The 14,201-nt window shown below is 39.2% G+C and overlaps 1 protein-coding gene and 1 pseudogene across 2 annotated transcripts in view; both read right to left on the reverse strand.

Moving 5' to 3' along the window:
* Nucleotides 1–249: 249 nt before the first annotated feature.
* LOC139767748 (uncharacterized) lies at nucleotides 250–2,099 on the reverse strand (annotated as a pseudogene).
* Nucleotides 2,100–8,278: 6,179 nt separating this feature from the next.
* The window catches only part of Eph (Eph receptor tyrosine kinase), a 93,443-nt gene continuing 87,520 nt past the window's right edge, over nucleotides 8,279–14,201 (reverse strand). For both annotated transcript variants that reach the window (XM_071697158.1, XM_071697169.1), the window contains one exon: nucleotides 8,279–14,107. In XM_071697158.1, the coding sequence (XP_071553259.1) occupies nucleotides 13,843–14,107 (265 nt within the window). In that variant the 3' untranslated portion in view covers nucleotides 8,279–13,842. The remainder of the gene's footprint in view (nucleotides 14,108–14,201) is intronic.

Raw genomic sequence — 14,201 nt, forward strand, 5'->3', positions numbered from 1 at the left:
TTTTTCGACCCAATTTAACTTTTGATCTTTAAGATAGTGAAAACGAACGACAAAGAAATGTAAATTATGGCTCTGTTCCGGAATTATTTATTTAAGTAACATGATATTTTTTTCTCTCGATGTCTCATTTGCCGCTGATATCTCATTTGCCGTACGTCCAGTTTTTGCGAGATTCGCCAAGGATCAATTCGCGTTTTTGCGCCCGACTTAGTTACGTGCGGCTAATAAGTAATCACGGCGTTCACTTAGCTACGACTCGCGTAATTCACCGAGAAATACGTACGTACTCGGTTGTAACGTTCTGGGACGCGCGTGGGTAAATTGTTGGCAATACGAAATCACCCTACGCAAGGTAAAAAAAAACCTCCATCCTCCACGTCTACGCTCTGATCCTTCGAGCGCAATAATTGCACACGACTCGCACATACGATTATCCGCCGCTGCGGTTCGCCCGCGCCGTTCACGAGAACGTTAGATGAGAGGGCGAAAGAGGGATCCTGCGTGGTGCTTCCTGCGGAAACGTCCCTCCCTTTTTCTTTCCTTCGTTCTTTTTTATTTGTAACCAGAGACTCACATACGTGAGACGGCGATGCTGATGGTGGCGGTCTTCCCTTTCCAGAAAGGGACATGGGGACGTAAAACCAACTGCGGCAGATGCGAACCCTTGGCACGCGCCCTTCTGCTCCCCCCAGTGATTCTCATGTCGATCCTTCTGCCTTCCGGTGGGAGCAGTGTCTCGCTCACTTCGACACCGATACCGAATAAACGGACCGTTATTTTTTTTTATCAATTAATGAATTATTCAAATATCTTCTCGAGTTCATAAATCATCGTTGTGTCTAATCGTTCGTGAAATGCGTTGCGCCCATTTGCTAAGAAACGTTTTATGGGATCAATATCCTTGGCTCATACCGATATCGTCGATATCGTTGGAGCCGATTCAGCGCTTAATCGTGCGAATCCCATCCGGTCGGCGACCGATATATCCCGCTTAAGCGTCCGCACGTGTCCAGAAGCCAACTGTATCGAATTACTTCCTGCGACTGACATTGAAACACTATACTTCACGTGCAAGAGTGGTGGTTACCGATCCTTATTCTTTACGGATTGGATATCAATCGATACAAAAATGTGAAACGAGGAATGACTCGGGGAGACTTGCTTGAATTAGCAGAATGTAAAATTTGGAGAAAAGTTGAAAATATAAAACTGTATATTTTCAAGATAAAACATGATACAGTCAACAGTTACAATCGACATAAAGAACTTCGCCTATTTTGGGTTAATCCGGGCTTAGTCATCAATCATATATAATTTTGTAGATAATAACGGTAGTCGAAAGAAAAAATAGTTTTAGATCAAACCCTTGCCGGAAGCAGTTCTGACCTCCTAATAATGATGTTATTTTGTTCGTTAGCTCATTATCAAAATTGTCCAAGAGGACACAAGTATTTACTATGCTTAGAAGGGATCTGTATATATTATCAAAAAGATGTTTAGCATATCCTAGATAATCAAATAATTATGAGAGGATAAAAAAACAAGAATTCTGGGAATCTCATGTTCAACTATAAAATAAAAAAATCATCAGTTAATTAATTTAGGTCGTTCGTCGAAAGTCTCTGGAAAATGTCTCTCGATAAAATAATCTCAGATTGCCAGGATATCCAGGATTGCCTGGTGAAACCCATTTTTTATTGGCGACGTCAAGTTATCTCTGCTGATGCGATTCGACTTCGTCTTACGATACGATCGAGATCGATGCGTCCATCGTCATTCGAGTCAATTCCCGTCGAGATTAATTGGCTCCTCCGAAACTAGTTTGGCCGGAAGGGTCACCGACTGCAAAGAACCGGGATTTGTTTTATAGCCTGCCGGATGGCTTTATGACACCGGACCGCGACACGATTTACAGCCGCCCCCCCCCCCCCTCGGCATAAAGGAGCGTCGTTTCTTGGGACAAAATCGGAAAAATCGTTTGATCACTTTTCGGGACAGGTGCACGCGTCGGAGAAAAACGTGACTCCGAACTTTTTATTTCTGCTTCCTTTTTCTTTCTTTGTGATCTCACGGTCGCTCGCAACTGGTATTCACGTCATGAGGAGTACTCATCGAGGGGTGCGCGACGCCGATCGCGGAGGTGCGACGTACGGCCGATTCAGTATTCATCCGGCGAAATTGTTCGTCGTTCCCTCCCACCGCGCCGGATTTTATTTACGAGGAAGAAGAGCTATCGGCTCGGAAATCGCGTCGCCCTGGGAAAAACCGATGAGGCGACACGCCATGCGCGCGGAGCATGAGAAGCGATTAATTTCCAACGACTGCACGTGCACGCGCGTGAATGAACGATCGGTACCGGGACGATCGATCGCGTATTCCACGTGCGTGATGTCCGTCACGACGTCGATGCCCGAAATAAATCGTCTTAAAAATCCTTCTGCGCATAAACAAAATCCCAGCTACCTCCGACAATGAAATCCGCAATGATCCGCTTGATTTCGATCGCAATTGACTTGAACTGCGTCGAAATTAAACCGAACTCTGTTTTCGAGACATGCGGATGTTGTTATTCGTCTGTTTTTTTTTTACCGTGGCTTTCCAAAAGTTCGGTGGCGAGCGCATAAGTACGTATTAAAGTCTCCACTTCACCTGTCGCGCGCGCACTCAGCACTATACACCTGCTACGTAATCATACTTCTCTTCGACACCATCTGCCTCTCTAAGGTTTCGATATTCGATCGGCAGATGCGGATTAAAGTGAAAATGCCGTAATCGAAAGTCGTGTTGCGATACATTGTATATGCTCGTTTATTGATCATTTTAGTTAACTTAACACTCAATCGCAAATAGTTTTGACATTTTCTGCGTATTTAGAGAATCTGAAGATATTACTTTCCAAAAGACACAGTGTCAAGATTATTAAAATATGTTATTTGTACACATTAAAAAAATGTTCAGTTTCATTAATGCAATTTTGTTGGAAATGCGTAAATAAACGCTCTAATAATAGCTTTGATATTTTATTCAAGTCTCGTGTACGTTTTGTATCGTGTGAGTAAAGTGTACGTGCAAGCATGCAAATATTGTTAAAACATTCGGGGAGTTCCCTCTATTTTTGGAAATATGCAAAATTCTTGAAAAATAAAGAAATTCTTGAAAATACGGAAATTTCTTCGAAATTTGAGAAGTTTTTGGAAATGTGACAAATTCTTGGAAAGTTTGATATAGTGCAACCAAGCTGATCATCATGCACAGGTAGTCCAACAATAAACCACAACTATTATTATAATTATCAGGGTTGAGCGTTTACGCGTAAAATATAATAATCTATATCTGCATGCAGTATGCAATGTAAATTATATTTAGGAGGTTCGGTGGCTTCATCGGGGGGAGTAGTGGGACGCGGGGGTTCTGGCAACAGCGCACTAGCGTTTGAAGTAGTGGGAGTGAAGGGGATTGCTCTGAATGGTCGCCGCGTGTATAGTGCGTGCTACTGCTCACGACCGTGGCAGTCTAGCAGACGAAAAATCAAGCAATTTATGCTTTAATAATTAATTTGTCTACGAAATGTGCGGTAACCTTCCCATTTCTTTCATTCATTTATTTGTAAATTATTAAGTTACATGTGCATATTTCTTTTTCCTTATCATTTGCATTTTTTCTTGCACTTATTTCATTCTAAAGGTGTGCAATATGTCATTTCCCATAAGAACCTATGCTAAAAAGTACAATTTTTGGAGTAGATTTTTTCAAAACGGGATTGTGAAAAATTCCCAAAAAATTCACATAATTCTATTTTGCATTCCAGAACAACATATTAAAATTTCATGAAATTGGCTGCATTTTTTGTAGCCACTGAACCTCCTTAACTCATGTGAACGAGTAATCCATGAATTATCGAACATTTATATTTTATCAGAAATATGAAAAATTTATATTTTGTTTGCAACTTTGTTTTTAGTTACTATTATTTAGTTTGGGCATAATTTTTAGAATGCTACAAAGAATTGACAGTAATCAGATCAGCGTAAATAATATTTTTATGTTAGTATCATGTATCACTGTACAGTTAATTGATAAGTAAATTATAACTGAAATGCATCTAAAATTTAATCTAATCTAAAACTATTTTAATTTTTTTAAAATTGTAAAAATATAATTTAAAAAATCAATTAATTAATCAATCAGTTAAGTTATAATAATAATAATTTACAAGGCTTATTTTGTTTACATGAAAAAAGTTTGTGTAAACAGTGCATAAACAATCCATGTAGATATAATCTTGAAATTTACGGCACAATCCTGATACTTTGTCGATTTTTGAGAATTAAAATTTTTGTCATTAATTAACGTCGGCAGCTAGAGAGATAGAATTGTTAATTACAAACGGTTGATAAATCATCAGCAAGTTTACCGACTACAAATAATTATCAACCTTATACCACGTTTACGCGAGCGTTACTTCTGTAGTAATTTACGATAATTCCTTCGCGTAAACGGGCTTTTGTAGTAATTTACGATAATTTACTCCGCGTAAACGAGTGAATTATCGTAAGTTACTACAGAAGTAACGCTCGCGTAAACGTAGTATTAGTTACAATACCAACTAGAATAAATTAACTTCGAGATCATGACTATGAAGCTAGCCGACAGAAATTACTAAATTTGATAATTTTTAATTTTTCTAAGTGTATTTCGTTTGTAAATCGTTTGTAATTGATTGTGAGTCAGTTTTTAACGTTTGTGACCAATTAGTTTGTTTGTAATTAACAATTTTATTTTGGCCATGATGTCAGCCGACACTTTTTAATAACAAACAGATCCCAGGTAGCAAGCACATGTCATTTTGACGTCAATTGACGTCAAAAGACGTCAAAATGACAGAGTTTTGACGTCAATTGACGTCAAAATGACATGTGCTTGCTACCTGGGATTTTTGATTACTGATAAATGTAATGTTTGTGATTTACGAATATATCAGTGTAACGTTTGTGAATTAATAAATTTCTGAGTTATTTGCAAAATAAGTTCAGTTAAGGGTCGACAGGAGTCACGGCCGAACTCAGGTGCACTCAGGTGGACTTTATGCACTAAGTGCACTTTAACTCCGTATTTTATTTATTATAAATTTTTAAGAGCCAAAATGGAAATCCGGCTCTGTACCGAGTTGCGGCTGATCTTACTGATTAAAACGAGCATAAGTTTAATGAGATTCTTTAATTAATTTGGCTAAAATTTGGGAAAAACCATTTGTAGCCGTGGAACTACAGAAGTAGTTTTATAGAAAAATCTTGCGTCGTGTTTGGATGCCCCTCTATTGATACGATAGTAGCGGACACGTGGGTCGCCACATTTCCCGAGTTAAGGATATTCACCGATTTGCCTTGCTGTCTTGGAACATTTCTGTGTCGATAATTTGGATTTCACAAATACCTATTTGTGCGTAAAGAGGCACTTCTTTCCTGAGTAATACTGTGTCATCCTTGTATTGTACATGTACAATTAATTTGCTCTTTCAATGTTGTGGTTGTTCTCTGCGGAGAATCTATTCAACAAAATTTTCTTATCTCCAACAGAAAAACGTATGTATATAAAGAGTACATCTAATGTGAGAGATTTTTACCTGATGTAGATCGCGATTTTTTACAACTTATATTATTTAGTGGTAAATTTCTTAAGTGGTTTAAGTACTAGATGCGTTGGTTTATTAATACTGAATATTTTTGATGCATCCTATGATAATTAAAAGCATATTAGTTTTCAGTACATTAATCTAATTAAACTTTAGTAGATTCATATCTTACAAGTAGCATATAGAGAGCTTCACAGGGACATTGACGTTGTTTTTGTTATGAAGAGTTATAGGTAAAATTTTTTGTTGTTTCTTCTGCAATATATTGAAAATCTAGTCCCGGGGTGACGGCTGGTCTGGTGGGTAGAGCGCCAGATTCGTAATCCCGAGAACCGGGTTCGAATCCCGCTAGGCCACTGAGAATTTCTCAGCAAAAACGCTGCCCCCCCCCCTCATCTAGCGGAAAGAGGTATCCCTAGATGCAAAACTGGGCTCCGTCTTTCGGAAGAAGACGTTAAACCGTTGGTCCAAAGGAAAATGGTGATGGGAATGGACATATGATGATGATGTCAAGTTCAAGTTAGTTCAACATTAAATTCATTCGTCATACCAACAATGCAATTACATAATTTTTTTGTATTCTTGCCAAGAACAACATTCTCTGAAAAATTAAGGAAAAAAAACATTGTTATATCTATCACAGCGAGAATAAATTAATAATTAAATAAATTGTATTACTTGAATCGGACTGTATTTCTGTATTTGTGTTTATTGAGAGCGATGAACTTATCATACTATTAGAAATATCCTTTTTTCTCATCATTTCTTTACTTTGTATACTTAAATCACTGTAGCTTTCTTCATTATAATTCTTTTTGTTCATTTTAAATGATATGTTGGATGCAATCAATTTGTCACTGCATGGTAACGTGGGATTTCGTAAATAAAACGTAAGATCTGATGTTGACGACATACCTATTTGTTAAAGTTATATATTAAAATTTTAATTTATCTTTTTAAATATTAAAATTGAATATATCAATGTTAGCTATATCATAAATACATTGAAATTGAAATATCGTGCAATAAAATCAATTAAAAAAAATACCAAATATATTAAATGTTTCACAGAGGTCTCAATACATACCTAAATCATTATTAAATGAAAATTTGTTAGAAATAGGAAAATGGCATGTAGTGGGCATCGCTAGGACGGATTTTTCATTGGATGGCAAGGTATAAGTTTCTTTTCTCGCATTGTCTTGTATTTTTGAATTTTTCTTCTTTTTTTGTGCCATTAAAAACTGATCAATCAATCGTAGTGGCGTCTCGCTGTTATAATCTTGTAAAATATTAATAATAGTGCTTGAACCGATGACACTATTTTCGTCTACGTCTCTTGTTGTATTAGGAATAAGCGTATTCTCTTTCTCCGTCAATTCCGTCGACGACGCTGTTGCTACAATATAGTCTCTTGTATACAAAGATTTAATTAAATTAAATTAAAAATTTAATTAAAAATTGTATAATTACCATCTGCCATGATAGTCGACTCAACTAATGATGGTAATTTGCCCGTTTTTACGGGAGTTTTCGAGACAAGACCAAAACTCGGTCTTACTTTGTTATTACTTCCTAATATTCCTATATTATCAGACTTTCGTTGAAAGTATTGGCCAACCGATACTTTTTGTCCAGCACAAGACCTGTAATTCAGACATTACCTTATTACATGTATGCTATACAAACATATACGGCTGACATCATGGCCAAAATAAAATTGTCAATTACAAACAAACTAATTGGTCACAAACGTTAAAAACTGACTCACAATCAATTACAAACGATTTACAAACAAAATGCACTTAGAAAAATTAAAAATTATTAAATTTAGTAATTTCTGTCGGCTAGCTTCATAGTCATTTCGAGATCTTCCTTAGCGACATAGTTTGCCAATGTGTTCCACAGTTTCCCGCTTCTCTCGCGATCGTCTACGGCTGCGGTCCACTTGACGCTACAAATGCTTCGAAGCATTCCTTTTCTCCTTTCTTTCAATGAAGACAGAAGGAGAAGAAGAACGCTTCGAAGCATTTGTAGCGTCAAATGGACCGCGGCCTACGTCTACGTCATAAATCGAAAATATAACTTTCTCCAGTTTGAAATTTCAAACTCAAACGCGCGCATTTTTTTAGCTATTGTATATCTTTCGTTCCTTTCTTCGCGGCGTGAAACGATAGTCTTTAAGTTACGTTACATCTTCCTGACGAACCGATCATTGTCGAAAGTTTACTCGATTGCGACGCGAGACTTACAGAATTGCAGGTCAACGAAGTAGGTACGTGGTGCATTATTAATTCAGCAATAGTTAATCTCGATAGAAGTGGCGCGGCAATATTACGAAATTTTCTATTTCACTCCGTTACAATAATTATACATTTACACATTAACCCTTTGAAGCTGAATATAAAAAAAATTTAAAAAAAAACATGAAAACATTTATTATACATACAAATAAAAAGATGTTCAAAAGAATAATAAAAAGATCTCACCAAAGTGCTCCATAAGTCAAGAATTAAAGGTGGTTTTGTATCAAAACCAGAAAGCCCACCAGTAGTATAAAATAGTAGTTTCACAGAAAAACCACTGGGACGCAAAGGGTTAACGACGGACACGCGAGGATAGAGGGGAAACAGATCGATCTCGCGATTTACATCGTATAAGGTATATTATTTATTATATCTTATGTACATCAACATCGTCTTGACAACACCATAGGAAAAATTGTTTTTAGACACGTTCCAAAATTTGTCGACAGTAACTCCCTGCTCGCGCTCTTTTTTTTTCCCCCTCTTTGCATTCTCCTTTATACAATGAATCGAAGACACACGGAGGTGATTCGCCAATTAACCAATTTTTCTTTTTTTTTTTTATGAAAACTCAGCTCGGCGAGTGTATATAAATTATCGTACGTGTGTGTATGTGAAACGCGCGTGTGTCTGGTATGGTATGTGTGTGTCTCTCTCTTTCTCTCTTTGTGAGTTATGTATAATATATGGGACGGTACCTGTAATGCTTTGCTTGTCCTCGCAGATTTTCGTTTTTTTTTTTCGAAGCAGGTACAGAGTTCGCTGTAAGGAGAATCGTAGAAAGTATAAGAATAAAAAAAAAAAGAAAACAACTCGCGCTCGTAAGTCATTTAATCAACGCTTAACTAAACATAATATAATATAATAGCTGCGTACAGATTCGATACGTATTTATCACTGTAGCTGTAGCTTCGCTTCACCATCTTTTTACAAGGCGGAGTTTATTCGGAAACTCCGAAAATAGGGAAAGAATACGTCGTTCCGCCCTATATATCGTCCTCGCCACTAAATAGTAATAGATAACTTACGATAATTAAAACGTTTTGCAATTTAGTCAGATCTCTAAGAAATAAATAAGTTTTTTTCTTCTTTTAATAAATAGTAGTAAAGTTAAAATCGATTACACAGGATTTTAAGCGAAACGCGAGAGGCGATTTTCCTTTCTCAGCCGCTCTTGTCATTCTCACATCCTCTCTCCGTGTCGGCAAATTGAGAAAAGGAAGAAACGCTAAAGAGAAAAAGAACAAAAATTTCACCGCAACGGGGACATTCGGGCGAATTGAAGTAATTTTGATTTCTCAGGCTTTTTCCTGTCGCTCTTTTCTCTTCGATCTCGTCTCTTTTAATTAAGTTTTACGCGTGTACGAAATAACTAAAACATATGACGTAAAGTACGATCGAAAGCTGTGAGAAAGCTGTGTGCTTAGTAAAAAATATTTCATATAAAAAGATATATATGTGATTATATAACATAATATATAATATACATATATATAATAATACATAATATATAGTATATTTGTATGTAATATAAAATATGTTCATATATGTTTTCTTTCTCTTGTATAATCTTGTATATATTTAAAAAAAATAATAAGAACAATAATTGAAAAATAACTAGAAAAATAATTTTTGCATTGTTTCTTTTCAAAAAGTAAAATTGCGATTAGATTATACAATATTCTATATTGTATGATCATAATCATATTTTATATACGATTTTTACATTTATACATATGATTATATATGGACAATTTTTTGTTATGTCCTCAAACTTCACTTTTTATTTAAAAAAACAATGCAAAAATTATTCTTTTACTTTTTAATTCTTCTTTTTCTTCTTTTTCCTGTATATATGTATATAAAGAGATACAAGAGAAAGAAGACATATATGGACATAATATGTATAATTATATATATTTGTATATGTTTTTATATGAAAAATTTTTTACCGAAAGAGTGTAACGCGAACGCGTAACTTCGTAAATTTCTGTAAAAACAAAAACAGGAAAAAGTTATAGAACGGGAACAGGCCTAAGGTTTCCGCGGAGGAGTCGAGGGAACAAAAAAAAATCAAAAAATCGGAGAAGTCCTACGCGACATACCTACTCTCTCAACTAATACAATTCTCGGTTTTCGCGTACTTTCTCTCCCCCTGTGCCTAACACGTGGCCGTGTGTGTGTTTCTGTGTGATATTGATAGAGCTCTATGAAATCTACATATCGAAATTAATCGGCATCCGCAAAACTTTCAGGTCGCACTCGCAGACTCGTCGCTAAAACACAGACAGTTACAGCTTGAGAAAGTTCTTAAGACCTTTTTCCTCCCGCTCGCGGGATCCCGGCCGAATTATTACCAGGGGGGGGGGAAGGGGGGTCATTATAATCGAGATCGCGGCGCGAATTCGCCTCGCGCGCGACTCCCCCTTTCTTTCGTTTCCCTTTCGGCCCGGACCCCACGCAATCTCGCCCTTACATTTTATCGTACCTTTCTTTTCGTTTAATCTTTAATTACGAACATTTAGGAAGATAGCGCTATCGATAATTAATATTTTCTGAAATTTGTTAACATTTTCTATATAAAAATCTGCATTTGCGTGTATTTACTTATTGCTTCTTAATCGCCGTTTTTCGGTAGCCTTCTCTATTTCTCTCTCTTTTCCTTTTTCCTAAGGGAGATTTTGTCATCGCCGTGCGGCCTTCCGATATTTTTCGCTCTCCCCTATCCGTTTTCTTTATCGATACGTCTTACGCGGAAGGAAGTACGGCGAGTCAAAAGATACCAGTGCGCATCCCGGTATTCTTCGCTCGGAGTGTAACTTCGAGCAAACATTTCGTTTACAAGGAAAGCACCGTTGGATCGCGCTTCGAGACAAAAGCGAAACCGATCGATTTTAATCACCGGTTTGGCGCTTTGCAGGCGCGACTCTCGCCTCTTCTTTGATTAAAGAAGAGAATGGGCGAGAATTGGCTGGAAACGCGAAAGACATTCGCTTTGTCGTTGTCTTAATTGTATCTGATCGAGCGCGAGGAATCTCTCGCCTCCCAAAGCGCGCCGTCCGCTTTTACTCATCGCGATCCAACGTCGCCTCGATATCTTACAACATATATACCTGGAAGAGGAATTGCCTATGCTTCCCGTGAAAAAGATCTGTGTCTACAGTCCAAGTCGGTCCAAGTACTCAAAGTTGGGTGCGAGAAAGAAAGGTAGATTGATAACTTTTGCTCGCAATGCGCCAGCGTAGAGATGACGTCCCGCTCATCGCGCTATCCGCGCTTGCGCATTGCGGACGAAGGAATTACTAATCATCTTTCTTTTTCCTTAAAAAACGTGGTTCTCTCTCTCTCGCACCCAACTTGGACACAGGCTCGATCCTTCATTCTCCTTCCAGGTATATATGTTCTAAGCTCGATTGTACATCGTCGACTATGTTACTGGCGTTAAACCGTTAAATTAGAAAATAAAAGAATTTCTCCGTGGCTCGCCGAACTCACTTGGAAGCCGTTTTAATCTCAACGCGCAATATTTCCGTACGCATATATGTCTGCCGCTCCGTTGGTCGCTTTTAAGACAAGTCGCCGGTAACGTGTGTGTATCCCGGGGATACTTACATATCGATGCAGTCTTTACACAAATGCGGATGTAACGAGATATACGGTGAAGCAAGCCTCTCCGTCCGCTCTATCTCTCTTTCTCTCGCGTTTTCTAAGGAAAAGAAACGGTTTCCTATTATGGATACATGTATATTGGAATGGACGTTGCATCGCAAGGAAACTCGTCGGTCGGACTGTGAAAATCAAAAAGAGTTTACCCAGTGGACGCGCGTGCCCCGTATCAGTCGCACGCGTCGTCGCTCGCGTATACGTGAGTATTTTTGTCCGCGTATATCTTACACCCTCTCTCTGACTTTACGTTCATTATCTTTTTTTTCCGGCTGGCTTTTCTCTTTTGTCACTCGCTAGGATCCGAAGGGAAGAATCGGAGATCAAACGGAGTAGTTTACTAGAGTTTCGACTCGATCTCGAGTGAGCGAGCGCGTCCCTTCTTCCGCTCACATTGCATTTCCGCGATAATGTTGATATGTTAACGCATTGCTCGCTAATGAGGGACGCGTTTGAAAACGTTTTTCCGCACGAACGGATGTCTCATGTGCTTTCTTCTATCGATAGAGAGTTTCACTCTTCGCTCGTCCCTTTTCGCAGCGTCGTATTTGTACAACACATTATCTATCTTTATATGTATATGTATATATGTAGAATGATTTCGTGATCGCACGCTCGTGTACATACGAATATAGCGCGAAAAATGAGTCGCGGCAGATTCTCTCGTCCACTCACCGACGCAATTTCATTCGCACTCGCATTCACGCGTTCTCTCGTTTTCCGCTCGTTTATCCCGTGTCACGCAGTCTCGCGCTAAAGTAACACCTGTACACTTGCGTTGGCACATGTCCGCTTCGTTCGTTTCGCCGTTTGTCGTTACAATCGAAAGGTATACCTATATTGTAGGCCGCGCGTACGACGTTCTTATACAGGTAACGCAAAGGCATGAATCGTAATTTAGCGTTAAAGAGTTAATAATGACGATCTCGCTAACGTTCGCCCTTGCTCTCGATCGATGTACATTGCCGAAGCGACATACGCGCAATAATGTAATGCACTCGCTACATTCGCTACATGAAATAATGTACCTACATTGTTGTCACGTTATCGATCTCCGAAATCTCGGAAACTATTACGATCCGTTTTTTGGTACGTTTCTCTCGTGATACGGTTCTCTATTTCTCTAATCATCGTTTTTTCCTTGTCAGATGCGTATTGCTATGTCGATCGTTAAGATAAACACGTAACTTTAGTATACTTAAGAAAAGAGGCCAGGAACAGACATATTCGAACGACATTTAGGCCGATATGTTAGCCGTTCAATGATCTATATCGTAGATACGTACTAAAATGAGCTGCCGTTCAGTACAAAATGTTACAAAACCTAGCGCGATAATAGAATAGTAAGAAAAAACAATTCGGCTGTAAATCTGAATAAAAGTCTCCGAAGAAAAATATACAGTGTGTACAATCCAACAGTTGTTACACAAGTACTTTAAACTAAAGGGAGAGCGTTCATTAGTGACGAAAGATTTCGCGGCAGTGATTACAAGGGATGGCTCGTTTATTTCCGTCGTCAGTCTGATCTTTAGGTAGATCGGTCATCGGAAACGGCCTAAGAAATACGAAAGAGTATTGGCGCTCGTTGTTCGTAGGAGAGTCTTTCGGTATGTTACATTGATCCCGTTAAGAGCCTTTCATGCCGATCTTTCAGGACGTTCTGAAACGAGCTTCGTGAATTATCCGTTCTCGTTAGGCTCGCGTCACGGCGATTTCTTTGACACTTATAGATCGTAGAAGTTCCGTGATAGGTGTATCGTTCTACGAATTCGGTAAAAGTCGTTGCACGTGGTTTAGATGCGAGATGGCGAATGCGTGGTCCTCGTACTCCTCCCTCGTTCCTGAGAGAAGTCGTAAATGCGAAGAATGGACTTTCCTTTGACTCTCGCTAACGTGGAATGTCTGCAGCACCGAGTGCTTGAGAATCTCTCGGTTATAAGACGGCGTTCGCGTATCGCTTCGGAGATGTGAAAGCTTCATCTCGAGTCAATCGCCGTTAAGTTCGTCGGATCTATTCGCGCGCGAAGAAATATTCTCTCGAGGACATCGTCGCTCTGACTAGGTAATCACGAGTCCTAGATGATACATGAGGGGAAGTCGTCGTCTTCCACCTCGGAGGCGACGCGTCGGGGCGCCTCGAATGAGCGGAAATTCGTGAGATCCATGGAGTAGCGATGTTCTGTGTCGATCAGCTGATTTCTACGTACGATCCGTTCGCGGGATTTGAGGTCGCGGCCGCGGTTACACGAGGAAACCCTGCGAGGTGGCGGACATCTGCGCCCGTAACGCCGTCACGCTGTTCATAATCTTCTTCTGATGTCCCACAAGCGTGATGCCGAGGGCCGTGAGCTCCTGGACGGTGACGCGCGCCGCCGCTTCCAGCGTCGTCACGCCCGCCCGCTCGAAGCTCTCCGCGTATCGTGACATCTTGATGGAAGCCAGCCACTCGCTGACGGAATTCAATTGCGTTAGGTCTACCGCGTCCGGCGCCAGTGGATTTGTGCCCCTGTCAAAAATAACAAGTTAAGAAATGTCTCCTTGTACGAATGAATAACGTTCACAGCGGGGAAGAAGTTAGGGCACACGAAATTTCAGGGTTC

Source organism: Temnothorax nylanderi, unplaced genomic scaffold, assembly GCF_030848795.1.
Source record: "Temnothorax nylanderi isolate EJ_2023f unplaced genomic scaffold, tnyl_v1.0 TNYL_tig0011_pilon, whole genome shotgun sequence".
In the NCBI taxonomy this organism is placed as follows: Eukaryota; Metazoa; Arthropoda; class Insecta; order Hymenoptera; family Formicidae; genus Temnothorax; species Temnothorax nylanderi.